At 46.8% G+C, this 26,135-nt stretch overlaps 1 protein-coding gene across 3 annotated transcripts in view; it reads left to right on the top strand.

The window, feature by feature from the left end:
• The first annotated feature begins 3,170 nt into the window (after nt 1-3,170).
• VAV2 (vav guanine nucleotide exchange factor 2) overlaps nt 3,171-26,135 on the top strand; it is a 157,215-nt gene continuing 134,250 nt past the window's right edge. Inside the window, exon 1 of one of the 3 annotated variants that reach the window (XM_077922582.1) lies at nt 3,171-3,987. In XM_077922582.1, coding sequence (XP_077778708.1) covers nt 3,784-3,987 — 204 coding nt within the window. In that variant the 5' untranslated portion in view covers nt 3,171-3,783. The remainder of the gene's footprint in view (nt 3,988-26,135) is intronic. The other 2 variants (XM_028714438.2, XM_028714441.2) reach the window with 2 other exon arrangements.

Raw genomic sequence — 26,135 nt, 5'->3', positions numbered from 1 at the left:
GCAGGGAGTTATTCACAGCTTGCTGCCTTACCTGTATGTGAACACAAATATGCCGAATCAATTGGCAGGGTCTGAAAAGCTGCAAACATCCCTTTTCAAGGCAGAACCAGGGAAATGCAGCTGTAGCAATAATTGTTCCTATAATAATAGAATTGTAGAGTTGGAGGTAACCCCAAGGGTCATCTAGTCCAACCCCCTGCAACGCAGGAATCTCAACTAAAGCATCCATGATAGGTGACCATCCAACCTCTGCTTAAAAACCCCCCAACTTGAATCCATTTGTTCATGTCATATCCTTCAGAGCAGCAGAAAACAAGCTTGCTCTGTCTTCCATGTGACAGCCTTTTATATATTTGAAGGCAGCTATCACATCTTCTCTCAGTCTCCTCTTTACCAGCCTAAGCATACCCAGTTCCCTCAACCAGAGTCATAAGGTTTGGTTTCCAGACCCTTCATCATTTTGGTTGCCTCTTCTGCACATGTTCCAGCTTGTCAATATCCTCCTTAAATCGTGGCACCCAGAACTGGATATAGTACTCCAGGTGTGGTCTGACCAAAGCAGAATAGAAAGGTATTTTTACTTCCCTTGATCAGCACACTATGCTTTTGTTGATGCAGCCTAAAATAGCATTTGTGAGTTTTTTTTTGCTGCTGCATCACATTGTTGACTCATGTTAAGCTTGTGGTCTACTAAGACCCCTAAGTCCTTTTCACAAGTACCAATCTTATATTGGTGCAGCTGGTTTTTCCTGCCTAATGGTAGAACCTTACATTTGTCACTGTAGAAATTCATTTTGTTAGTTTGGGCCCAGTTCTCCAATCTGTTAAGGTCATATTGAATCCCAATTGTGTCTTCAGCAGTATTGGTTACCCCTCCCTGTTTCATACAATCTGCAAATTGGATGAGCATCCCCTCAATTCCTTCATCCAAGTCATTTATAAAGATGTTGAACAACAATGGGTCCAGGACATAACTCTGGGCACAAATCCACCTAACTATCACCTTGTCCAGCCCACATTTTACCAGCTTCTCCACAAGAATATTATGGGGGACTTTGTCAAAAGCCTTACTGATATCAAGATACTCTATATCCACAGCATCCCCCTGATCCACCAAGCTTGTAACTCTATAAAAAAAACACAAATGAGATTCGTCTGGCATAACTAGTTTTTGATAAACTCATGCTGGGTCTTAATAATCACAGCATCCTTTTCTAAGTACTCCCAGACAGACTGTTGAATTTCCTGTTCTATGACCTTTCCTGGCAATGATGTCAAGCTCACCGGTTGGTAGTTACCTGGGACTTCTATTTTCTCCTTTTTGAGGATGAGGGCAACATCTGCCCACCTCCAATCTGCAGGGATCCCACCTGTTCTCCAATAATGGTCAAATATTATAGACAGGGGTTCTGAGATTACATCTGCAAGCTTCTTTAGTAGCCCTGGTTGCAGCTCATCAGGCTCTGGAGATTTGAATTCATTTAAAGTAGCTAGATGCATCAGACCAGCAATGCACAGACTTTTAATAACAACAATAATAAATCTGTTGCTTTTCAGCTCCAAAGGGGTCCTGGCACAGATTAGAGCTATAAATGATAAAACATAGTCACAATCTATAGAGATGCGATACAAAAGGGAAAACTGACTGGGAGGGTATAGGGCTGGAAACATTCTTAGTTACAAAGAGAGCTAAAGCAATCTCCCTTTCTGAACTAAAACTGGAGACATACTGTCAGAGCATGCCAAGTAAGAATTGCAGCTCACACACGATCAGGATTGCTGATCTAGGGGTGCCTCATGACTGGAAGAAAGTTGCCTAGAAGAGCGGACACTCATGCAGAGACTCAATGGGAAGTCTCTTCTGCAGGTACATAATTCTACACCTCTGGAAGGGGACTGAGTGAACCAGGCAGATGCCCACAATGCACAGGTGTAGTGGAGTGACCTGACTAGAAGGAGGCAAAGTGAGAGGAGGGGCAAGCAGCCTCACAGCACCCAGGAGCATTTAATGGGGAATTTATGCCACTGGAGAAACAATATTCAGGTTTGAGCACACCAATGGGATGCTCTTTGAGTATTTGTGATGACCTCTGTAACTCCTTGTCAGGTGATGGTGTGTGGAGGGAAAGATGGAGGTGAAGTTTAAGATGTAGCGATGGTCACCAATCCGGATGACTTTAAAGGGGGCTTAGATGAATTTGTGGAGGGTAAGGCTGCCAATGGCCACTAGCCACGATGGCTTTGTTTTGCTTTCACAGTTGGAGGCAGTATATGCTTCTGAATATCGTTTCCGGGAATCACAAGCAGGGAGGATGCAGCTGGAAAGGAGGAGCGATCAGGATGCAGTTCCTCCTCCCTCTGTGCTGGGGGAGAAACAAGCACAAGCGTGCAAGTGGATTCCTATGGGGCTGGAGCCAGGTTGGGCGCTTACCGTCGTGTTTATACCCTGGAAGAAAATGAGCGAGTATTTAAGAAAGAAAGAAAAATGTTGTTATATCTTTCTCTTCCTTTCTTTTATTGGTACGGCATGAGGTGCGTGTGAAGGCGTCATAGCCATACCTGCCAGATCGTACTGTACTGTATTCCGCTGGTGGAGACTGTTCGTTTTCCGAAAAGCTCCTAACTATAAAGTCAACCCACACAGGAATAAAGTTGTCCTTCTTGCTCTGCCTACGCTTCATTCTCAGTTTATTTGGCAGTGTGTCCAGTTAAGCTATTTCCCTAACCACATTTTGATATAACTTACCTGTTTTGAGAACCGTAAGAAACTCGACACATATTTAGTTTCAGTATTTAATCCAAAAGCATGCATTCTTACATTTTTATGGTTCTTACATTTGTAACTACTTTAAAAAAAAATTGTTGAAAGAAAGAGGAAGGAAATGAAAGCTGTGCTCTGGAAACGGGAGAGAGTAGCAAAAATCTGAAAGCGCTCAGGCGCGCGTCCCTAGACAGTCAACCCGGATCCTCAAAGCGCTAGCCGATCCGAGACACGTTAGCCACTTCCTCCTGGAAGTTTACAAAAAAGGGGTTCCTCTCCCCCACTGTACTCCCAGGGCGAGCCTGCAAAGGGTGCCTCTCTCCGCCGTCGGGGCCAAAATTGGAACGCGCCGCCAGGCAGGAGAGAGAACCGGACGCCGCCCCATCTATCTCATCCGGGAAAAGTTCTTGCCTGCGGAGGAGAAGGAGAAAGCAACCCTGAGAGAGAGGCAGCGAAGGCAGGCAGGAAGGAGGAGTCGCGCTTGGCCCCGCCGTCTCCGCTGCGCCCTCCCCCGGCGGCAGGAGTAGGAGGAGCCGTGGCCGGAGCGAGCCGAGAGCCGGGCAGCGCCTCTCCACAAAAGAGGCAGGCGAGGCGAGTGCAAGAGGTGCGCTCCGCGAAGCACTCTTTGTTCCCTGGACGGCGAAGGAAGGAAGCGAAGCGGAGGAGCCTGGAGCTCCCCATTCCGGAGAAGAACACGCTGCCCGGTTCCAGGCTTGGAAGGCGGCCGGATCAGCTTCCTGCCCCAGAGGAGGAGGCAACCAGCCATCCCGGAGAGCCGCGAGGGCTCGGCCCTTATTCCCAAGGCGCCGGTGCGGAGCATGCGAGTCACGGGAGGCGCACCCTGGCCGGACTCCCGGCTCTGAAGCCCCTCCGGGGCGGCTCCCTGGAGCAGCGCTGCCCCATGGCCAAGGCGGCGTCCCGGCCAAGGCGCTGGGAGTAGCGGAGACGAAGCGCCTGTCCCGTCTTCTCCTTTCGCAGGCCTGCCGCTGCGGTTCTTTTTTGCGCTCTCTCTGCCCGGCGCCATGGAGGAGTGGCGGCAGTGCGGGCGCTGGCTGATCGACTGCAAGGTCCTGCCGGCCAACCACCGCGTGGTTTGGCCCTCGGCCGTGGTCTTTGAGCTGGCCCAAGCTCTCCGCGACGGCGTCCTCCTCTGCCAGCTGCTCCACAACCTTTCGCCCGGGTCTATCGACCTAAAAGACATCAATTTCCGGCCCCAGATGTCCCAGGTGAGCGAAAGACGAAAGCCCCTCGGGATTGGGGAGCCGGGAGGTTCGACCCTCGACGGGTGGGGAGAAGAAAGGTGGGAAATCCTCAACGTGGAGGGCAGTTGTCCGGAGACTCGTGTGGTGTGGCAATCACACCTCAGTGGGCTGTCTCGTAGCTGGGAATAAAAGGTTGTGCGTCTCAGTTATGCTCGTAGTAGATCCCTTGCAATGAATGAACATGACTAACTTGTGTCCATTGATGCCAAGGGGTTTGGTCTGAGAGGGAATTAATTGAAAGCAACCCAAATGCTCACACACACACACCCTTTTTATGGGCGCATCCTATTTATGTGTCTTGACTGCTGCCAGCCTTAGTTCCCACCCTTGGGGACACTTCTTTTTGAAATGACTTCTTTTTGAAATGTCCCCTGGTTGAAGCCCCAGCAGGTATGGAGGAGAGCGGCGAGGGGGGGTGAGGCAGGAGTGCTGTTTGACTCAGCCAATGCTACACTGTGGACATTACCCCACAAGGACAGACAGTTGTGTGGGAGTGGGAAGGAAGCCATGGGGGAATGAAGTGGGGTGCAGCCTCCTGATGTCTGAGGAGTCTTTGGTGTAAACACCCTCTTTAAAATGTCTTATGTTCTTGGAGTAAGAAAGCAATAAATAAGGGAACTATGAAACGGGGGGCAAGGAACCCCAAAGTTATACAAAACTTTGGAAATGCAAAGTTAAGTAAATTTGATGGCCGGCTCAAATGAGTTCAATTAATTGGGCAGCCGTTTTGTTTGAAAACAACTATTATTTTTAAGCACTTGTGTTAAAGATACAAGGACGCTCTCTCTCTCTCTCCCCCCCTCCCTCCCTCCCTCTCTCTCACACACAAACACACACACACACACACACACACACACACGAAAAGGGAAAGTGTGCAGTATTTATCTAAAATCAGCCTATACTCCTTTCTTGAGCAGGTTTTTTTTATATATATATATATATATATATATATATATGCATGCAAACGTTCACCAGTCTAATCAATCTGTTACTTGACTATTGCTCTCCTGCAATACCTGAAAGGCTGCCCCATAGAGCAGGGGAAAGTACTTGCTCTCTGCTGCCCCAAGGTGCCATGGAACATAAGTTACAGGAGGGCAGATTTTGGTTGATCATTAGGACTGGCTTTTGAATGATGAGAGAATTTTGATGGAGGGTCTCATTTTGCCTTACCATAAGTCTGCGGACAAACGGCTCCTTTGGCCAGTAAAGCGAGATGAGCGCTGCAACCCCACAGTCATTCGCGACTGGACTTAACTGTCAGGAGTCCTTTACCTTTAAAAAGTCTTCAAGCACAAGCCAGAAAGCATCTGTTGGGGATGCCATACCTGTCTCAAGCACTGGATGCCCTTACAAGAATCCCTACAAAACTCTGAAATTCTGTTTAGTAAGAGTTGTTCAGTTCAGTGACTGGCCTATGTACATGGGACAGATCTTTTATTTAGCTTGGATGCTCTGTGTTTGTTTTTTAAACTTAAAAACAACCTGGTGCTGGTTGTACTGATCTGTGTGCTAACCTACAGTTTATTTCCACATAAAAATATTGATTAACACACTGATGATAGAATTTTTATGGAAATCAGCACTCTGTTTTACTAGCCCTTACCATAAGATCTGTAGCATAACTAATATAACTTGCAGATTTTTTAATGGGGGGTGGGTGGGGTGTTAAGAGATAAGACTGAGAGTGGTGTTTGAGAGATGAGTTTGTGGAGCTTGTGAGATTTGAACCCAGAGCATCATGTTTCCCAGCTCAGTTTCTGACATGCTGTGCCAGATCAGGAGTGGGCAGTTATCAAACTTAGTACTACAACCTCAAGATCTTCTAACCACAGACAGATGCAAAAGACATACAGTCAGAGAACAAGGTGTCTCGGCACATTCTGGGCCCCTCCAACTTATTCTGAGCATTCTTATTATTAATTGCATTTCTATCCCACCTTTTTCTCCTAGCAATGCAAGGTAGTGTGCATGGCTCATTTAATCCCCACAACAACCCTGTGAGGAAGGTTAGGCTGGAGGGCCATGGGTTCCGCAATAGGGCAATAGAGCGCTTTGAGGAGCTTTAAATGTGAAAATCTAGAGTTCCTGATGGATTTTTGTGAGGAGGAACCAGACATAAGACTAGAAAGGTAGGAAACTGAAATTGACCCAGCTAGAAATTTACGATCCAAAAATTAACAGCTGAGTTGGAAAGAGTTTTCTGGACACCGTTGAGGCATTTTTGTGTGTGCAAACAGACCCTCCTGTTTTTAAGAAATATATTAAAACTAGGACAGCATTATCTCATTGCATTCACGTCTCTGCCACTAACAGAAAGTGTCTTGTCTCTTTTGGGATGCTGATCTTGTATTTTTTTTCCTGGAGGGGTTGGGACTCCGCGTTGCCTGGATACTGCTTTGTGCGCAGACAAATTCCCACTGAAGAATTCGAGCTGCAGAGCTCCAAAGCACAGCTGCCCGTTGCGTTCACCCTCTTCCCTCCTTGCAGCCCCAAACCACTGCAGAAGGTTGCATCCATGACTTAAAATCCACAGAACGGGGTTTATGATTAGCTTCTTTGTTTGTTTCAGATGCTTGGCATAGTTTCAGAATCTCCTTGCATTCTTGCGATTAAGCCAGTCACCTCTGGTGAGTTGGAGCCCACAGGTGATTAGGCAAGAGATCTACAGTGGTACCTCGGGTTACATACGCTTCAGCTTACATACATTTCAGGTTACAGACTCCGCTAACCCAGAAACAGTACCTCGGGTTAAGAACTTTGCTTCAGGATGAGAACAGAAATCGTGCAGCAACGGCGCGGCGGCAGCAGGAGGCCCCATTAGCTAAAGTGGTGCTTCAGGTTAAGAGCAGTTTCAGGTTAAGAACGGACCTCCAGAACGAATTAAGTACTTAACCCGAAGTACCACTGTATTGCAAAGTGGCCAAAGAGAACTATGTTACTTCCTTTTATTGTTACTTTTATCTCCAGCTTCGAAAGCAGCCAAGAGCCTTCCCCTGAGTACCAGTTCCTAGCGAATCAAAGAACCAGGAAGTGGACTGCAGCCGTCATTGTTTAGCTGTTTAGATTATTTAGCTGTGATTCCTGCATTGCAGGGGGCTGGACTAGACGACCCTTAGGGACCCTTCCAACTCCACAGTTCTATGATTCAATCAATGATAGTTTACAAACGGGGCAGTGCCTTGGATAAAATCCATTAAGCAAATAAACACTGGACCTTTGCTCAGCTGGAGGGAAGCTCTTCTGTCCTCCTGATTGGTGCTGCAAACTTAAAATTAATCAAAGCAGGGGGTGGGAGCTTTTTTGAGCCAAGGTCCTCATTTCCCTCGTGGACAACATTTCAGGGACTGCTTGCCAGTGATGGGCAGGACCAGAGGCAGAAGTGGGGAGAGCAGTTTATTTATTTATTTTAAAAAAGGTGTCTGACTGCTTCCTCTCTTGTGCATTGCAAGGATTGCACCTTCTGTCAGAGAATCATCTGTGAGGGATTCTTTAGCCATGATTCCTGCACTGCTAGTGTTGGACTGGACCCCTTTGGGTCCCTTCCAACTATTCAGTTCTATGTTTTTCTGTCTCTGAGGTCTAAATCAGGGGTCAGCAAACTTTTTCAGCAGGGGGCTGGTCCACTGTCCCTCAGACCTTGTGGGGGGCTGGACGATATTGGGGGGGGGGGAAATAATGAACGAATTCCTATGCCCCACAAATAACCCAGAGATGCATTTTAAATAAAAGCACACATTCTACTCATGTAAAAACACCAAGCAGGCCCCATAAATAACCCAGAGATGCGTTTTAAATAAAAGCGCCCGTTCTACTCATGTAAAAACACGCTGATTCCCGGCCCGTCCACGGGCCAGATTTAGAAGGCGATTGGGCCAGATCCGGCCCCCGGGCCTTAGTTTGCCTACTCATGGTCTAAAATTGTGCCCAGCCCTGGAAGATATTAAGCTGAATGCTGGATGATTCAGAATAGATAAAGGAAAGCACTTCGAAACTATGGAACTCAGGAGGCAGTGATGACCACCAACTTTGGATGGCTTTAAAAGAGGATTGGACAAAGTCAAGGAGGAGGAGAGGGCTGGCAGGGAAGACCTCTTTGTGCCAACAGGCTTTTGGGAACTGACTGCTTTTAATGAAAGAGCTGGTGCTGTGCTGTTTTTACTGTAATATGTGTGTATAGTTTTACTTTTCACAACGTTTAATTTATATATATTTCTATGTCTTGAATAGTTCTCATTTTTATATGCAAGCAGCCTTGAGTCCCAGCAGGAAAAAAGGGAGGGAATGAATGAATGAATAGAATATGCCAGTCAATGGCTACTAGCCACGATGGCTATGCTCAGTGTCCACAACTGAAGGTACTCAACAATTCTGAATACTGCATGTTGGAAATGGGAGAAAGGGAGAGAGCGGTTGTTTTGGGGTCCTGCTTGTGCATTTCCTATTGGGACACCTTGTTGGTCACAGGATGCTGGACCAGATGGGTCTCCTTTGGTCTGATCCAGCAGCAGGGCTCTTATGTTCTCCTTCCACTGTGAGAGGCAGTCAATGACTCTGAACGCCATTTGCTGGGAATCACAAATGGGGAGAGTTGCTGCTGTTCTTCTTCTCAGGTCTTGCCTGTGGGCTTCTCATTGGGGCATCTGATTGGCCACTCTAAGAAGAGGATGTAGGACTCTGATAGACCTTCCAGCTCTTGTTAGGTCTTCTGATTCTGTCACAGACTGCATATATTTCATTCCGATGAACGATGTCTTTCCTTAGGACTTCTTGTGGTCATTTATGGTGACAGCCAGAATATATATGTATATATATGCCTGGAAGCATTAGTAGGCACATCCTTTCCAAGCCTGTTTAGCCCACATCAGCACATCAAGGCCAGGCTTCTTCATTTCTTCATCATTACTACTTCACTTCCACTCTCCACAATGCTTTCCCAGAGTAAAGTAAGTGCAAGACCCAGGTATGTGCTCCATGGAGCTTACTATCTGTGTTTCAGTGTGGGTGGCTTGTTTTTGAACTTCCAGAGCTGGGAAAATTGGTGTGTGTGTACATGCGTTCCATTTTTTATGTGTGCGGGTGTTTATGGGAATTGGCAAATAATGGCATGTTAGCAGTAGACACACATTATCCCTCCATCTTGTTTAAATTTTGTTTAACCAGAACTGTGGGTCCCTCCCTCTCTGCGTCTCTTCCCCATAACAGATGGCTCTATCTGTGGCTGCTGTTTTTTTAAAAATATACACATGCAGAGAATCAAAGGGTCAGTTTGTTCTTTAGGATTACTGCACATTTTCAAGGAGAAAATTTTATTTATTACCTGTTCTGTCATCTATATTGGCTATCCCCAGACTTGACCTGCCCAGATGCCATTGGATGACAACTCCCACTGGCCCCCAGCTGCACCCCCCTATCTCCGCACATTTGGGTTGAATGATTGCTTGTTCCTGTGTAGACCCGAGGGACCACGGGTCTGCAGGTCAAACCTGGCCTGCCAGGATTTCCCCCATTTGGCCCTCAAGGCCATTTTTCTGCCAGGAATTCTCTTTCATGCACAAATGGAACCTGCTCAGTTTGGCTGTGCTTTGAAGTCCCCAAGTTGGCTGCTAAAAGGAAGGTTATTTCCTGCTTCATCTTAGCCGCTGGTTCAGTATAGAATCAATTGAAGGGCTTGAAAGCCCAACCTGCCCTGACTTGGTTCAGCTTCTTGCCTTCCATTTTCCTCCCTTCTCCCTTCTCCTCCTGTTTCAGATCTAATCCTGCTTCATATATTCTGTATGGGATTTGCACCCCTTGCCCCACTGATCCTACTCCTTTTTGCACCTTGCTGAGCCTCTTCCTGTTCTAATTGCCTTCTGGCAGTTGCTAAAAACTGCAGGAGGGGTATAGTTGTTTATGCACTTACTGCTTGCAGGCTTCCCATAATGCAGCGGTTCTCAACCTGTGGTCCCCAGATGATTTTGTTGGACTACAACTCCCATCATCCCTGAGCTCTGGCCTTGCTAGCTAGGGGTGATGGGAGTTGTAGTTCAACAAAATCATCTGGGGACCACAGGTTGAGAACCGCTGCCGTAATGGGTATCTGGTTGGCCAATGTGAGAAGAGGAGGCTGGACTAGATGGGCCACATGGAGGTTCATTGTGATAGCAGAGCCTCTATGTCCAGGGACAATCAACTACTCATACCTGGCAGTGGAGACCTGAAGTGGAGTGTTGCTGCTGTGCTCAAGTCTTGCTTGTGGATGCTTCCTATTGGGGCATCTGTTTGTCCACTGTGGGAACAGATGCTGGACTAGATGGGCCAATGACATGATCCAGTGAGGCCCTTCTGATGTTTTTATGTGACCCTATGGCTGAGACTAAACCAGCTCTACCTATTATATTCATTTTACAGATGGAGAAGCCAAGGCTGAGTGGGAAACCACAGGCCTGATTTTATGCAAATCAGCAGCAGTGTTTTGGAAAGGCTGACAGCTTCCGCTCTTAAAAGAGCCAAGTCTGTGGTTGAATGATTCAGGACAATTGGGGGAAGGGTCTGTTGCAAAATATAATATGAGAGCATCAAAAGAACCCAGCTGGGTTACAGCAGTGGCCCTTCTAATCCAGCACCCTAAGTTTGCAATAACCCTCCCCACTTCTTCCTTGCATTGGGGGTTGGACTAGATGACCCCAGGACCCTTCCAGCTCTACAGCTCTGTGATTCCCAGCAACTTCTATTCAGAGGTATGTCTCCTCTGACACTGGAGGTAGTTCATTGACAAGATAAACTGCAAGCCCCATAAATTCGAAGAGTACCTCAAGAAAGAAGCAGTAAAACAGATGTCCTTTTTGCTGCAGATGCAAACTTTTGAGAAATATGATGAGAAGCTCTGGTGTGGTGCTCATTCAAACTCTGCCTACCTTGTCCAAAGAGAATGAGCGCAGGCACTATTAGGCATCAACCTTTCATCTAAACCTTCTTTGACACTCTCTCTCTCTCTCTGTCTCTCTGGAAAAGTGACAATCTGTCTTCAGCATGCCTTTGATTAGGTTTGTTGCTGATGCAGGGAAAAGGTCCACTGGAAGGAAGGGAGAGTTAGGTGCTTTTTTGTTTGATTTTTGCGATCCTGGGAGCTGTTCCACTTGCAACACCAGCAATAAAAATTAAGCCCTGCTGTAAAAGTTTCCCAAGACAAGCAGGCTAAACAGCTGAGATTTATTAGCTAAGCAACAATGCTCTCAGCCTCCCACTCCAGTGGAGAAGCAGGGGCTGCCTAGATTTCAGCACCGCACCCCAACCTTGCGCTATAAATGCATGAAGAATGAGAAGAAACAGCCTTATCAAACAGCCTGGCACCAGGCTCACTTCTCCCCCAGATTGTCAGTTATTTATTTATTTGATTCATAAGAGGACCCTACTGTAGCAGGGCCATGGCCCATCGAGTCCAGCATCCTGTTCTCACAGTGGCAAACCAGGTGCCCATTATGGGAAGCCCATAAGCAGGACCCAAGTGCAATTGTAACTCTCTACACTGACTGGTGGGACGTGGGTGGCGCTGTGGATTAAACCACAGAGCCTAGGACTTGCCAATCAGAAGGTCGGCGGTTCCAATCCCCGCGACGGGGTGAGCTCCTGTTGCTCGGTCCCTGCTCCTGCCAACTTAGCAGTTCGAAAGCACATCAAAGTGCAAGTAGATAAATAGGTAGCACTCTGGCGGGAATGTAAGCGGCGCTTCTGTGCGCTGCTCTGGTTCGTCAGAAGCGGCTTAGCCATGCTGGCCACATGACCCGGAAGCTGTACGCCGGCTCTCTCGGCCAATAAAGCGAGATGAGCGCCGCAACCCCAGAGTCGGCCACAACTGGACCTAATGGTCAGGGGTCCCTTTACCTTTACACTGACTGGCAGGGGCTCTCCAGTGTTTCAGGCAAAGAATCTTTCTCACCCCTACCTGGAGATCCCAGTGATTTGGACCTGGGACCTTCTGCATGCCAAGCAATGCTCTACCACTGAACTGTGGTCTGGCATGAACCTGCAGGTGAAAGAACGACCCCCTCCCATTAATGTGAGCAAACACAGCTATTCCACTGCCCCACCCCTTAATCCTTTTGATATGTATTCTTCCTTGCCTGAATAATTTTTAACAATGAGAGAGTTAATCCCAGCTTCTCTTCTGCCCTCCCCGTCCCTCCCTCACCCTCCACTTTTAAATTATATTTGCTAATGCGTTTAGCAGCTTTGGCTGTCAAAAAGAATGGCTTATTCAAAAGGTCATAAACAGATTGTGGCGTTAATTACCGCACGAGCAGATTTGTGTTGCCTTGTTGAAGCCGATTCTGTTGGGAAACTTAAATCGCTCCCCGCCGATAGGCAAATAGCAAAGCTAGTAGCATTGTTGAGCATGTCTGAAAGACCCCAACAGTTTCCCCGAGTGTAATTTTGAACCCCCCTTCTTTTGCTGCCGTTGATTGACAGGAGCTTTCAGTTGAGAAATGCCATTTTGCTCTTTGCTGACATCTTCACCATTAATCACAAGGTTGTGGGCTCAAGCTCCACGTTATTAAAAACAGTTTTAAACAGCTTAAAATCATAAAAAATAAGGTAGGTCCTAAAAACATACACCTCACCAGTGTGAGTACGAACTGGCAACTAGTGCAGCTGTTTTAAAACAGGGGTTATAGGAGATCTAAATGGAAACCCAGCCAGTAACCTGGCTGCCGCAGTTTGGACCAACTGAAGTTTCTGAGTTGTCTTCAAGGGCAGCCCCACATTGCAGTAACCCAATCTAGAATTTTCCAGACCAGATGAAGAACTGAAAGCATCCTTAGTGCCCTCCTGTTTTATTCATCTTGAATTATGCACCTTTCCCTCCTGGGCTGATTTTGGAAGTGGCCTGATGTACACTGGAGCGGTTGGGAGCGCCCATGTGCATCTGATTCCTACTGAAAGCAGCAAGGCAGGGTGAGCTGCCAAACTCAAGCAGCCCTGAATTCAAAGGATGCTGTTTTGCAGCTGTGCCTTGAATTCAGGAGCGTTTGAAGCAATGGCTTTTCCTGTCCTTCCTCTGATGTCATGTGATCATTAGCTCAGTGGGTAGATCATCTACTTTGCATGCAGAACACCCCAGGTTCAATCCCTGACATCTCCTGGCAGGGATGCGAAATTTCTCCTACCTAAAACTTGGTTGAGAACCACTACCACTACATGGACCAAATGGCCTGAATTAGCATAAGGCTGCATCCTAACATATTTGCAAAACGGGCTTGCAAAATGGGGAGTTCTGGCAGGCCAAATAGTATGGGTGTCCATTGTAGTATGAAGTTCTCCATCACTTCCTCAAACCCATGATCTTTTAGTGACAGTAGCAGCCAGAATTTGCCACCCATTACAGAAACTTCCTTATCTTAATGAACAGCAGAGACAAACCTGTGTGTGTGTGTGTGTGTGTGTGTGTGTGTGTGTGAGAGAGAGAGAGAGAGAGAGAGAGAGAGGAATACAGACACATCAGGCCACAGAAGCATGGAAGTATACACAGGATGCATGTACAGGGGTACTGAATTAGGCCAAGGCTCTCAGCTTTGATTTGTGAAAGTGAGCAATCTCTGAAGCTGACAGTTCTTCATTTTTACACAGGGTTTGGGTGTGTGTGTGTGTGTGTGTGTGTGTCCCACAATTCTGGAAGAACCGACCACTTCAAAATATCTTCAAGCAGATAAGCTTGCAAGTCATGGAAAGCTGTGAATGGAAGCTCCATAAGTCAAGTGCCATTCACGTTTTTCACTCCTGTTTGGAACAGGCTAAGCATTCTGTGAATTTAGGGGGAAATGATAGCTGAAATCTGTCCCTGGTAGTCTTACAGGGGATGAAAGTGTTATTCTGAACAGTTAAACAAAGCTATGTTTTTAGAGATGTGAAGAATGTTGGGCAGAGGTTTGGGTCCCAGATTCAATCTCCAGCATTTACAGATAGTGCCTGGGAGAGCCCCCCCTGCAACAATACCGGTTCATGTAAACAGTACTGAGCTAGATGAAGCAATGGTCTGGCCTGGTACTAAAGAGCCTCATAATTCATATTCAATTCTGAATTATGAGAATTAGAATCTGTAGAGGAAGGACCATAGCTCAGTAGTAAAGCATCTGCCTTGCTTGCAGAAAGTCCTGTATTCAGCCCCTGGCTGCATCTCCAGGTTGGGCTGGGAGAGTCTTCCTGCCTGAATCTCTGGAGATCCACTACCAGTCAGTGTAGACAATACTGAGCTAGAATTACTGGTGGTCTGACTCAATATGAGACTGCTTCGCTATAAGACAGTCACCTACTGCCTATTTAATTCAGAACCAAAAGGACTAGAATCTGACAAAGTGCAAGACTCCTTCCTTTGTTCCAATTTAATTTAGTCCTTTATTCACAACCATGAGCACTAGAATCTTACTTTATTTTTAAAGAGAGGGTAATAGCTCAGGGGTAGGGTAACTGCTTTGCATGTGGACGATCCCACATTCAGTCCCTAATGGCATCTCAGAGCTGCTGCCCGTCAGCGTAGACCACCCTTTCTCAACCTTTGGTCTCCCATATGTTGTTGGACTACAACTCCCATCATCCCTAGCTAGCAAGACCAGTGGTCAAGGATGGTGGGAGTTGTAGTCCAACATTTGGGGACCCAAGGCTGAGAAAGGCTTGTATAGGCATTATTAAGATAGAAGGACTATTGAGTCTGACTCAGTATAAGGCAGCTTCTTTTGTTACTATATAATACTAAATTGGTTATGTTGTATTCATCTATTTTTAAAATAGTGCACCCTATCTTAAAAGGTAAAGGTACCCCTGCCCGTACGGGCCAGTCTTGCCAGACTTTAGGGTTGTGCGCCCATCTCACTCAAGAGGCCGGGGGCCAGCGCTGTCCTGAGACACTTCCGGGTCACGTGGCCAGCGTGACAAAGCTGCATCTGGCGAGCCAGCGCAGCACACGGAAACGCCATTTACCTTCCCGCTAGTAAGCGGTCCCTATTTATCTACTTGCACCCGGGGGTGCTTTCGAACTGCTAGGTTGGCAGGCGCTGGGACCGAGCAGCGGGAGCGCACCCCGCCGCGGGGATTCGAACCGCCGACCTTTCGATCGGCAAGTCCTAGGTGCTGAGGCTTTAACCCACAGCGCCACCCGCGTCCCTGCACCCTATCTTAGGGTCATTTTAATGATGAGTGGGCTAAACATTTTGGAAATATAGAAATTAAATAGTGGATGAAATTTTTATTGTGACGTATGTTAAGTGAAGCTATAATCAGTAAGATTATGAGGAGTGTTGAGTTGGGAGAAAAAGAGGATGTTAGACTATAGTAATTAGCAAAGCCTTATGGCTGGCACTGTCCGCTTCATCATCTCTCTGGTTCATGGATTCTTGGATCTCTTAGCTTAATTGCTAGTCCGCAAGGCACCCGTCTGTTCATTATCTTTCCCCCTCTCCCCTCTGCTCTGCTTACTACAATTGACTTGGGAAACCAGTTTGCTCCCTAAGCCAGCCATTCTTAAATTGTTCTAGAGGTTTTGTTTAAATTTCCATCCTCTGCAAACAAAAATTAAGAGTGCAGATTTTCCGAATCCTGCAATTTCTCATCAGTGCAGAATCTTGGCATTGTGCAGGGAGTTTGCGATATAGAGATACTGCTTTCTTCCTATATACATAGAAACGAAAGGTGTTTTTACATGCTGTAGTTTAGACAATGACCACCTATAGGCAAATGTGTGAACTGCAGCCTGGCAAATGGCCCGCCGGCCCAGATGCGTGGTTTAATGGAGAGGGGAGGTGCTGTGAAGCAAGCTGCTGGTGGAGTGCCTCCCCACTCCTTTAAAAGAGGGATGGGCTTGGGGTAATAGGCAAGGTGGGTGGAGGTGTAAAGGGAGGGGGTAGTTGGTCAGGTGTGGGGAAGGGGTAGGCAAGGTTAGTGAGCAGAATGAGCAGGTGTGGCAGCCTCCTAGTAAGAGAGAAAGAGAAATTCTAGCCCTTATGATTATTGCAAAGATGAACCTGAAAGGGTCTGGGCAATGTTACCCATCTGATGTTGCAGCAAGCACTGCCCATCTTCATATTCTTAGGGTCTAGAAACTTACTTCTTATTTTAAATAAGACCAGAAAGCTGTTTTTGTGTGTATGTTTTATTTTTTTAAAGGAAGCCATCTTCTTAATAATACAGTAATAATAATGAAAAGCAAATCAGCAAAAACTGTTCAATGTGCTTTGTTGAGTGAGAGTTACTCTAGGATAGTGGCCTGATGCATACTTTTGCTCACTGCAGACAATGACTTTCTCTCTCTCTCCTGGTCCCCTTGTGAACATTTTGCTGGGATTTGAATTGTCATCCCTGGCCAAAATGCACAACAGGAAGTATAAAGTTGGTGTGTGTGTGTGTGTGTGTGTGTGTGTGTGTGTGTGTCTGACACACTGGACAATAAAATGAGGTGATATTCTTGAGGCAGAACCAAGAGATCTTGACCCTCTTTGAGCTGGACCTGGGTTTGCAGGATCTGTGAATGGTGAGGTGGATGATCATAATCATATTTTGATCATCAGTTTTGCTTAAACAAGCTTATCCCAGTGTAGAAGATTAAAACACATTTCCTTTCAGTCTGTTGTCAATTTTAATTATCCTTTGAACGTTTTTATATACATGTTTATAAACAGCCTTTTGTTGAGTATTTTAGATTTTTTTTGGTAAGCCTCTTGGAAGTTTGATTAGCCAAGTGGTATATAAATGCTGTTAAATAAAATAATCATTATTGGGTAGCATCCAAAGTTGATCTTACTGAGAGTAGAACTGTTGAAATGGATTGGTACCACTCAGTGGGTCTACTCTTGAGTTGGACTTAGTTGGAGACAATCAATTATGATGATCATTGTGTAAAACGAAACAAGCGTTTTTGTCCAGCTAAGTTCCAGTCAGAGTAGACCCACTGAAATGAATGGAGATGTTAGCCATGCCCATTATGTTCAGTTGCTTTACTCTTGAGAGAAGGGAGTTCAAGATGGATGGGAGTTTCTTGACGGTGAAAAATTGAAGGCCCAAATGCAGACAATTCCAACAAGAAAGAAAGAGGTATGGCTGCATAAGGAGCTTAAAGATGAACTGAGATTTAAGGAGGACATGTACAGGGTGAGTCCTTTAAAAGAGGCCCTGTGGTTACAGAGTACACATGTTCCACAGGGCCTCTTTTAAAAGACTCACCCTGTATAAGAAATGAAAGAAAGGGGACATCAGAAATGAGGAGTATGCACGACGAATACCCAACAGTTGCAGGGCGAATGTCAGGCAGGCTAAGGCTCAGAATGGGTTCAGCCTTGCAAGAGAGGTTAAAATGAATAAAAAAGGTTTCTTCGGCTATGTTCGAAGCAAGAGGAAGAACAAGCAAGTAGGAGGTCCCTTGCATGGAGAAGACAGAGAAATGCTCTTGGGTGGCAGAGAGAAGGCAGAACTGCTGAACACCTACTTTGCAATGCCCAACCTGGTGATAACATAATCAGTGATGTCAGTGGCGTAGCGTGGGTTGTCAGCACCCGGGGCAAGGCAAGTAATTTGCGCCCCCTAACCTGTGGATTTGCGCCCCCTAACCCGTGGATTTGCGCCCCCTAACCCGTGGATTTGCGCCCCCTAACCTGTGGATTTGCCCTAACCCCAGATGGTGCGGCCGGCCCCCCCTGCACCCCCCACGCTACGCCACTGAGTGATGTAAGGAAAGCACTGAAGCCCAAGATAGGAAAAGAGGTGGTAAGGGAACACCCACTTTTAAATGAATTCAGATCTCCAGGGCCATATGAGCTGCACCCAAGGGTTTTAAAGGAGCCGGTAGATCTAATCTTGGAGCCCCTGTCCATAATCTTTGAGAATTCTTGGAGATGAGATCCCAGCAGACTAGAGCTGGACAAATGTCCCCATCTTCAGGAAGGGGGAAAAAGAAAACCAAGTTCAGCCTGATGCTGATAACAGGAAAGGTCCTAGAACAAATAATTAAGCAATTGGTTAAGCATGGGTTTTTCAAAAACAAGTTATGTCAGATGAATCACATTTCTTTTTTTGATAGTCTCCATCAGGAGGTGGTGGACTCTCTTTCGTTGCAGGTTTTTAACCAGAGGTTGGATGGCTGCCTGCCGGGGTTTATTTAGCTGTGATTCCTGCGTTGCAGGGGGTTGGACTAGATGACCGTTGGGGTCCCTTCCAACTCTAAAATTCTATGGTTCTGTGGTTCTATGTGTAGGACTAGCAATTAATAAAAGCTGCTGGCTTTGAATATTATGGAATTGTGGGGTATAATTGTTCTTGTTATGCCAGTGGAAGTATTGACTTCAGTGGGTTGATAACTCTTCACACAGGAGTCTCCAGCCCCAGGGCCAAATGCAGCCCTCCGGTCCTCTCTATTTTGCCCACAACCTTCATTGGTCCTAGGTTGGGCTAGGCAGCCTTACAAAGCCCCTTCCCCACCCGTCCACCCAAAACTCCCTCTGGTGATTCTATCATGAGTGAGATGCCACAACTCAATTCAGCAAGGCCTCTCCTCTTCCCGGAGGGGAGGGGTTGTGAGTGGGAGCAGCTTCCCTCAGCAGCAGGGAGGTGTTTTCGGCTCCCTGCTTCTGATTTGCCCCGCTGCCGTGACCAAGCCCTTCAGCCGGCCAATAGGGCTGGCTGGCAGGCGGGGTTAGCTGCATTTAAGCAGCCGTGGCAGTGCTCTGTCCCCAGTCTGTTCCTGCTTGCATCAGATCTCCCGCTCTCCCTCCCTCTAGGTCAGTTTCCTCTGCATATTGACCTTGCTATGGACTTTGGTTGGTTGCCTTGGTTGCCCAAGGGACCTGGTAGGAGTTTTTTATCCATATGGCAAATTGGCATCAGCCTCTTGGTTTTTTCGCTTACCTCGTAGCAACTTCTCTCAACTTTCTGGTATTGGCAGTTAGGCATTGGAATATGTGTACTGTGTTGTAGGATTGGTTATGCCCATCATCTACCCCTCCTCTTTTGGGTATTCCATTAAAGGAATCCAGTGGTCATGGATCCTGTCCAATGTCCTGCTGGTGGCTAGGGCCATGGCATGACCCCCGGTGATGTCATGGGGAAGCTTCCAGTTGTATTTGCACCAACAAGCTCCTCCCACTGGTTCTTAACATCAGGGTGGAGTCATGTATTGCTGTTTCATCCAGTGCCTAAGCCAATACTACTCACATGCTGTAACCAATAAAGTTGTGGCCTTATTTTGCCCATTAACCAAAAATAATATGTCTTTGTGTCTTATTATAATCCTATGCGGGTGGCGGGTCCTCGACTCACAACTTGCTTTTCCTTTCTAGAGCCCCAGCTGCTGTTACCAGCAGGGGGTGATGAATGGTTCAAGATAACAGAACAGGATGAAGGTGATGGAGCAACTTGTGGAATTCATTGCCTCAGGGTAGGGATGGTGTCTGCCAGTTTAAATAGGCTTTATAAAGAGAGAAAGGAAAGAATCAGATTCAGGGAGGACATGTCTCGATGTTTTAAGAAGATAAGCCGCCTGGACCAGGCCAGTGGCCCATCTAGTCCAGCTTCCTGTTCTCACAGATGCCTGTGGAAAAACCCCCAAGTTGGACCCAAGTGCAAGAGCCCCCTCTCTCAGCCTGTGGATCCCAGCAGCTGGTCCTCAGAAGCATCGCTGCCTCAGACTGTGGAGGCAGAGCATAGCCATTGTGGTTTGCAGCCAGCAATAGCCCTCTCCTCCTCCTCCTCCTCTTCCATGTGTCTCCACCTCTCTTAAATCCATCTGGGTTGGTGGCCACTACTGCCTCCAGTGGGAGAGAGTTCCATAGCTTAACTTTGCACTACGTGAAGAAGGACCTCATTTCATTTGTTTGGAATCTTGCAAGGTGAGATTTAAAAAGCAATAATAAAAATATATATGCTAAAAGTAGTATCCCACAAATATCAAAATAACTTTCATCATCATCATTATCAAATTCGCTTCTGGCCACAGCCAACACCATTGGAGCATCCAGGAACAAAGTCACATTAGAACTGTGGACCTGACATTACAGAGTGACTCCTAAGAGGGGGAATACCAACCAGAATATCAGGTTCCTTACTAGTTTGCTCAGGCTATCAATGGCTTCTAGCCACAATGGCTACACTCCGGCACCATGGCTGGAGGCAATGATGGTTCTCAATACCAGTTGCTGGAGGCTACTAGAGGATGGGTCCTGCTTGCAGGCTTTGGACTGGGGCATTTGATCGGCCACTGTAAGAACAGGATGCTGGACTAGGTGGGCCATGGGCCTGATTAAGCAGGCTCTTCTTAGCTTCTTAAAGGTAAAGGGACCCCTGACCGTTAGGTCCAGTCGTGGCCGACTCTGGGGTTGTGGCGCTCATCTCGCTTTACTGGCCGAGGGAGCCGGCGTACAGCTTCCGGGTCATGTGGCCAGCATGACTAAGCCGCTTCTGGCGAACCAGAGCAGCGCACGGAAACACCATTTCCCTTCCCACCGGAGTGGTACCTATTTATCTACTTGCACTTTGACGTGCTTTCGAACTGCTAGGTTGGCAGGAGCAGGGACCAAACAATAGGAGCTCACTCCATCACGGGGATTCGAATCGCCGACCTTCTGATCAGCAAGTCCTAGCCTCTGTGGTTTAACCCACAGCGCCACCCGCGTCCCTCTCTTAGCTTCTTACTTGGAGCTACATCCTCCAGCCCGGCACCTTTGCCCATCCTGAAATCCCAGGATGGGCTGAGGACATCCGAAAGGGAGAGAGAGAGTGTTCTGCAGCCAGCCCTTGACAAACCCGCACAGTGCTCCTCAGAGAGAAAGAGACGCTTGGGCGGAGTTCCCGGCAACAGATTCCTGCCAGACGTTTTCTCTCCAGAGGCGGCTGCAAACCGGGGGCGGGGAGGGTGGGGGAGATTGTTCAGGAGGTCAACCCCAAAACACAGCTGAATCATTCAGAGAAAGCACCCAGCCCTGTCATTGGGCCATTTATAGCCTTCTGAAAAAAGCAAAAAACAAATGCATGAAACCAAGTATTATGCAGCTGGGTTGCCAGATTATCTATCAAGCTAAAGAGACTTTGCTTGTCTTAAAGTGATTGTTCCTAAGAGGCTCCCATTTGCAGATGTTTCAGGCCATGATTTCTGTAATGTAGGGGGTTGGACTACATGACCCTTTGGCTCCCCTTGCAATCCTTCTATTCTGTGATTCTGCAACTCCAAACAGCCTTAACCAGAATGGCCCAGGTTGGGTTGAGGCTGGTGGGAGTCATAGTGCAAAACATCTGAAGGGTGCCAGGTTGGTGCAAGGCTGCATTTGAGAAATATATCTCTTGCCTCCACATACAAAGAGCCTGGCTGTTGGATCAGACCAGTGTCCCACCTTGTCTAGCTTCCTGTCCTCACAGAGGCCAGTTAGGTGCCCCAATGGGAAGCAGGCGTTGAGAGCGACAGCACTCTCCAGTTGTTGTTCCACATAATTTGGTATTCAGAGGTAAGACTGCCTCTGGAGATGGAGGTTCTGCTAAGAAAGCTTTTAAAAGAAAAGGTTTGCTGCTGTTCTCACAGTGACCAGCCAGTTGCTTAAAGGGGGAGCTTTCACAAGCAGGCCCTGAGCACAGCAGCGCTGGAGAGACCACAGAATTGGCACTAGCCTGCTTAGAATTTTGCACCAAATCAAATAATCCAATGGAGCATGCAGAAATAAAGCTGAGGAGCACCATCTTTTCCCTTAGCAGAGACCAGCCAAATTCCTGCAGCAAGATCACAAGCCTGACTATGATCCCTGATGGTGTTTCCTGCTTGGCAGGGGGGTTGGACTCGATGGCCCATGTGGTCTATTCCAACTCTATGATTCTATGATTGTTTGCTCCCTGATTGTTTGCCCCTGGCACCAATGGGTCTTGGGGATAGACTGCCTCTGAAGATGAAGGCTTTCCTACAGCCATCTGGTTGTATAAAACAGGAAATTAGGAACTGGATACAGATAAAAAAACAAGGACTGATCTTATAGGTCAACGAAAGCCTTTGCCATGAGGGTGCCTACTCTGAATAGGGGTGGTTGCAGGGCCTGGAAATGCACAAACTCACCTACCAGAGGAACATAGGGTGCCTTCATTATCTTTTGCATGGTGGCTGAATCCTGCCAGCTGGCCATCATATTAGCATCGACCAAAGAAAGGTTGATAACTGTGTGACCTGGGCTTTGAACCCCTCCCTTGCCACCCCCCCCCCCCCGCGTATAGCTGCATTATCCCTTTTCCAATAACAACCTTCCAGAAAAGTTCCTTGGGGATTTGTAGCAAATTTGTCACGTCCTGCTGAATATAATCTGTTATTGGGCAGTTTGGAAGTAATGAGAAATCTATCCCCTGGAGCCCATGGACTGGGAATTAAACAATGCCACTCTGTTAAATTCAGTAAAATTCCAGAGATCCTCTAATAATGAATTTGAATGTTGTTTTTACCCCCTACTCTGGTGTATTGAAATAAAATGAAGACACTCCCCCACCCTCAGAATTTTAATAACCTAAAGTACCGTACTTTCTCTGTCATTTAGTAATCTCCTGCCCAATCCAGCCACAAAAAAAGCCAGATGTTAATACTAGTTCCATGGAAACTGCAAACCAGGTCTGATGAGGATGGAGCATAGTTTTTCCTCCCTCTTTCATAACACTAGAACTCATGGACATCCAATGAACCTGAATACAGTCATACCTCCAGTTGAATGCGCTTCGGGTTGAGCGCGTTCAAGTTGTGCTCTGTGGCAACCCAGAAGTAACAGAGCGCGTTACTTCCGGGTTTGGCTGCTCGTGCATGCGCTCAAAATGGCGTCATGTGCGGAAGCGGTGAAACGCGACCCGCGCACGCGCAGACACGCCGTCACGTCTTGCGTTCCAGAACAGATCCCGTTCGCATCCCGAGGTACCACTGTATTGGAAGATTCAGCATGGATTAAAGAAAGGACTTCTGCACACAGTGCATCGTTAGACTGTGGAACTCCCTTCCACAGGAGGCAACAATGGCCGCCCACTTGGATGTCTTTAAAAGAACCTTGGACATATTAATAGTAGAGAGAGCTATCAATGCATATTAGGCACAATGGCTCAGCTCTACCTCCAGAGTTGGAGGCAGCAAGGCTTCCAAATACCAATTGCTGGAAACTGCAGGAGGGGAGAGCGCTCTTGTGTTTGATTCTGGTTGGCCTCATCCAGCAGGGCTCTTCTTATGTTCATACATACAAAAGCTGATCGCATCAGGTGTTCTGTTTGTTCTTCCAAAAGACAGGTTAAATTCCTCATTGTTTCCTTCCTTCCTTTTTTAAATAATAAAAACCCCCACAAATTACCTTAAACCTTGCATAATTGCTTATTTCTATTGCACTAGGGAATGGTTGGAGAATTCCCTGGCATGGAAAGTGCAAGAGTGATAATTATGGTTCTAATGGCGATAGCAGGCAGGTAATTATCGAACAAAGCTCTCAGTCACTGAGACACATAGCCCTTCTCCTGCTCTCCTCCTTCTGCCAGGAAGAGGAGTATTTAAGAAGATTATTCTCCAAAGAAATGGTGGGACAGTTTAATTCTAGTTCAGCTGAAGCTGAAACTCCCCCTGCCAAAAAATAATAATAAGGGAAATAAAGACCCCACTAGGCTGGCAAGGAAGACTTACTGTACTTCTCTGCAAAACATGCCCCCCTCCCCTCAAAGATTTCTGAAGCCACATCTCTGAAAGAAAAGCTCTCTAAAACTTTCCACTAAAATATTTATGCCGCTCTTTGCTGTAAAGGAGAAAAAAAGATTTCTCGTGGCAAAGTCCAACCAGCGTAGCGGAACAGGAAGGGCTGGGGGTTGTAATCGGTTCTGGAAGGGTGAGCAGCAAACTTGCATACTGAGGAGAGCTGTTGGGAGGACAAAGATCGATGCATGGGAGATTCCGATTGGACAGTGGCTTTGACTGACAAACTTCTTCTGCATCCACATGACAGTTTATTCTGTTTCCCTAACTGTTAATTTCCGCATTATATCTGAGCTCCCATGGGATGTAAAGCCACTTCTGGGAAAATACGCAGTATAGTGTGAAGTTTATCACTGACTTATCTTTTTTTAATAGAAGCAAATAATATGGAAACGAGCTCTAAACCTGCACTATATTTGAGCTTTCACATGGTGCAAAAGCCACTTCCAAATCTAGTAGAGTATAACTAATTTTTTCATGTTATTTGCATCTGGGGAAGAAAAATCCATTTGGACTAACACAGAAATGTACAATAAACGTGCTCTGTGTTCTGCAGTATTTCTAGAACGGGCTTATATGTTTTGTGAAAGCTCAAATATAGAGATTATTTAAGGACAGGGGTGGGGGACATTCTTTTTCAGTCTAGGGGCTGCATTCCCTTCTTGGCAACTTTCTGGGGGCCACATGCCAAGGGTGTGCAGGGCCATAGACAGAAGTGACACACATTTCTCTATCCCCGATCCAGGCAAGCAAGAAGCATTATCAGAGTTCAAGGACACATCCCAGCTAGTCAAAAACAGTCAAGGAGGCTATGAAGTAGGACCAGTGAGGGGTGTGTCCTGGGGAGAGTTCCAAGGGCTGGGGAGAGTGGCCGGGAGGGCCGCATTCAGTCCATAGGTCTGAGGTTCTACGTCCCTCCCTTGTGTGATTGGTAACGATAACATTTCGCCCTACAACTTTATCCCGCTGCTACCCGAGTTAAAATGTACCAGGTGCACAAAACCAGTTTTGTTTTAGCTCTAACTCAAGATGACTCTTCCGTTTGAGTTGTGGCGCCTCCCTGTTTTGGAAGCCGCGTTGTGTATCTGGCTGCTGTATTCTCTCTCTGATGTTTTATAGCCTCATCTAAAATACAGCACGACCTGAAAAACAAAAACACAAAAAAGGTTTTTGTCAGAGTGTGCTATGCGGCAAGTGCAATTTACTGGAAGGTGGAAGAATCTGTTTTTCCAGGGTGCTTCTCTGCTGTCTTATAACCTGTTTTATGTTTTCTTAAGAAAGAAGGCGGGCTGGCTCATACAGAGATGGCCTCATTAACCTCGTGATTTAGGGGGTCGGAAGCAGAACGTGTTCTTCATCCTGGCAAAAGTCTGTGCGTTGCTTCTTTCCCATTTGTTTTCCACTTTCTTGATGCTTGCAGCTTGTTAAAAAGAAGTAGGCACTTGCTATGCATACAGTGGTTCCCCAACAGATTTAATTCACTGCTAGGTGAAACCTTCCCCATTATGCTACTGTGGAATTGGCCTCCAACTAGAGGCAGTGATGGCCACCAACTTGGGCGGCTTCAAAGGAGGATTCCACAAGTTCATAACGCTATCAGTGGCTTCTAGGCACGATGGCTACATTCTACTTCATCTGTCGGTGGCAGGATACCACTGAATGCCAGCTGCTGGGAATTGCAAGTGGTCTTACTTGTGAGCTTTGCATTGGGGCATCTGCTTGGCCACTGGGAGAACATCATTCTGGACTAGATGGAATTCCTCTGGAAGAGCCAGGCTCTTCTTAGATTTGGATACCAGTTACTGGAAATCACTTGTAGAGAGTGCTATTGCACTCAGGTCCTTCTTGAAAGCTTCCCAGAGGATGCTAGACTAGATCCAGTGCTAGACTGTGGGGACAGGATTCTAGAGTAGACCCAGCAAGACTCTTAAGTTCTTATATGTTTCTCCACAATCTTTGGCAGTGAACCCAGCCTTGGTTAAAAATCAATCAATCAAATAAACAATACCTGCAAAAAATGTGATCAAAGGGGTCCATAACTGACCTCCAACAAGACTGAAATGGGATGGAATTAGTAGCTTAGCCCATCCCTAAGACAAGCCTTCTGTGTGACTCCCTGTTCTGAGCATTGCTAACATGGGCAAGCCTAGAACAGTGACTCAAACAGAGACAGGCAGACTCTTCTGCTGCAGGGCAAGCGGTCAAGTCTCCCGAGTCTCTGCAGAGTGACAAAGTGACCCAGTGTTTCAGAAATACCTCCCTGTGGAATTACCCAGCTGAAAACAGCAAGAAGCCTCTTCTGTGGATTGAATGTTCTGGGCAGGCTGCAGCCTTTAATCGCTTTATTTGTTTCTCTCACCCCACACCCTGCCCAGCTACAACACACCAGCTGTTCTCTCACTGCACACATTCT

Source organism: Podarcis muralis, chromosome Z, assembly GCF_964188315.1.
Source record: "Podarcis muralis chromosome Z, rPodMur119.hap1.1, whole genome shotgun sequence".
Classification (NCBI taxonomy): domain Eukaryota; kingdom Metazoa; phylum Chordata; class Lepidosauria; order Squamata; family Lacertidae; genus Podarcis; species Podarcis muralis.
The sequence above is the reverse complement of the archived record's forward strand: the minus strand, read 5'-3'. Positions and strand labels throughout refer to the sequence as shown.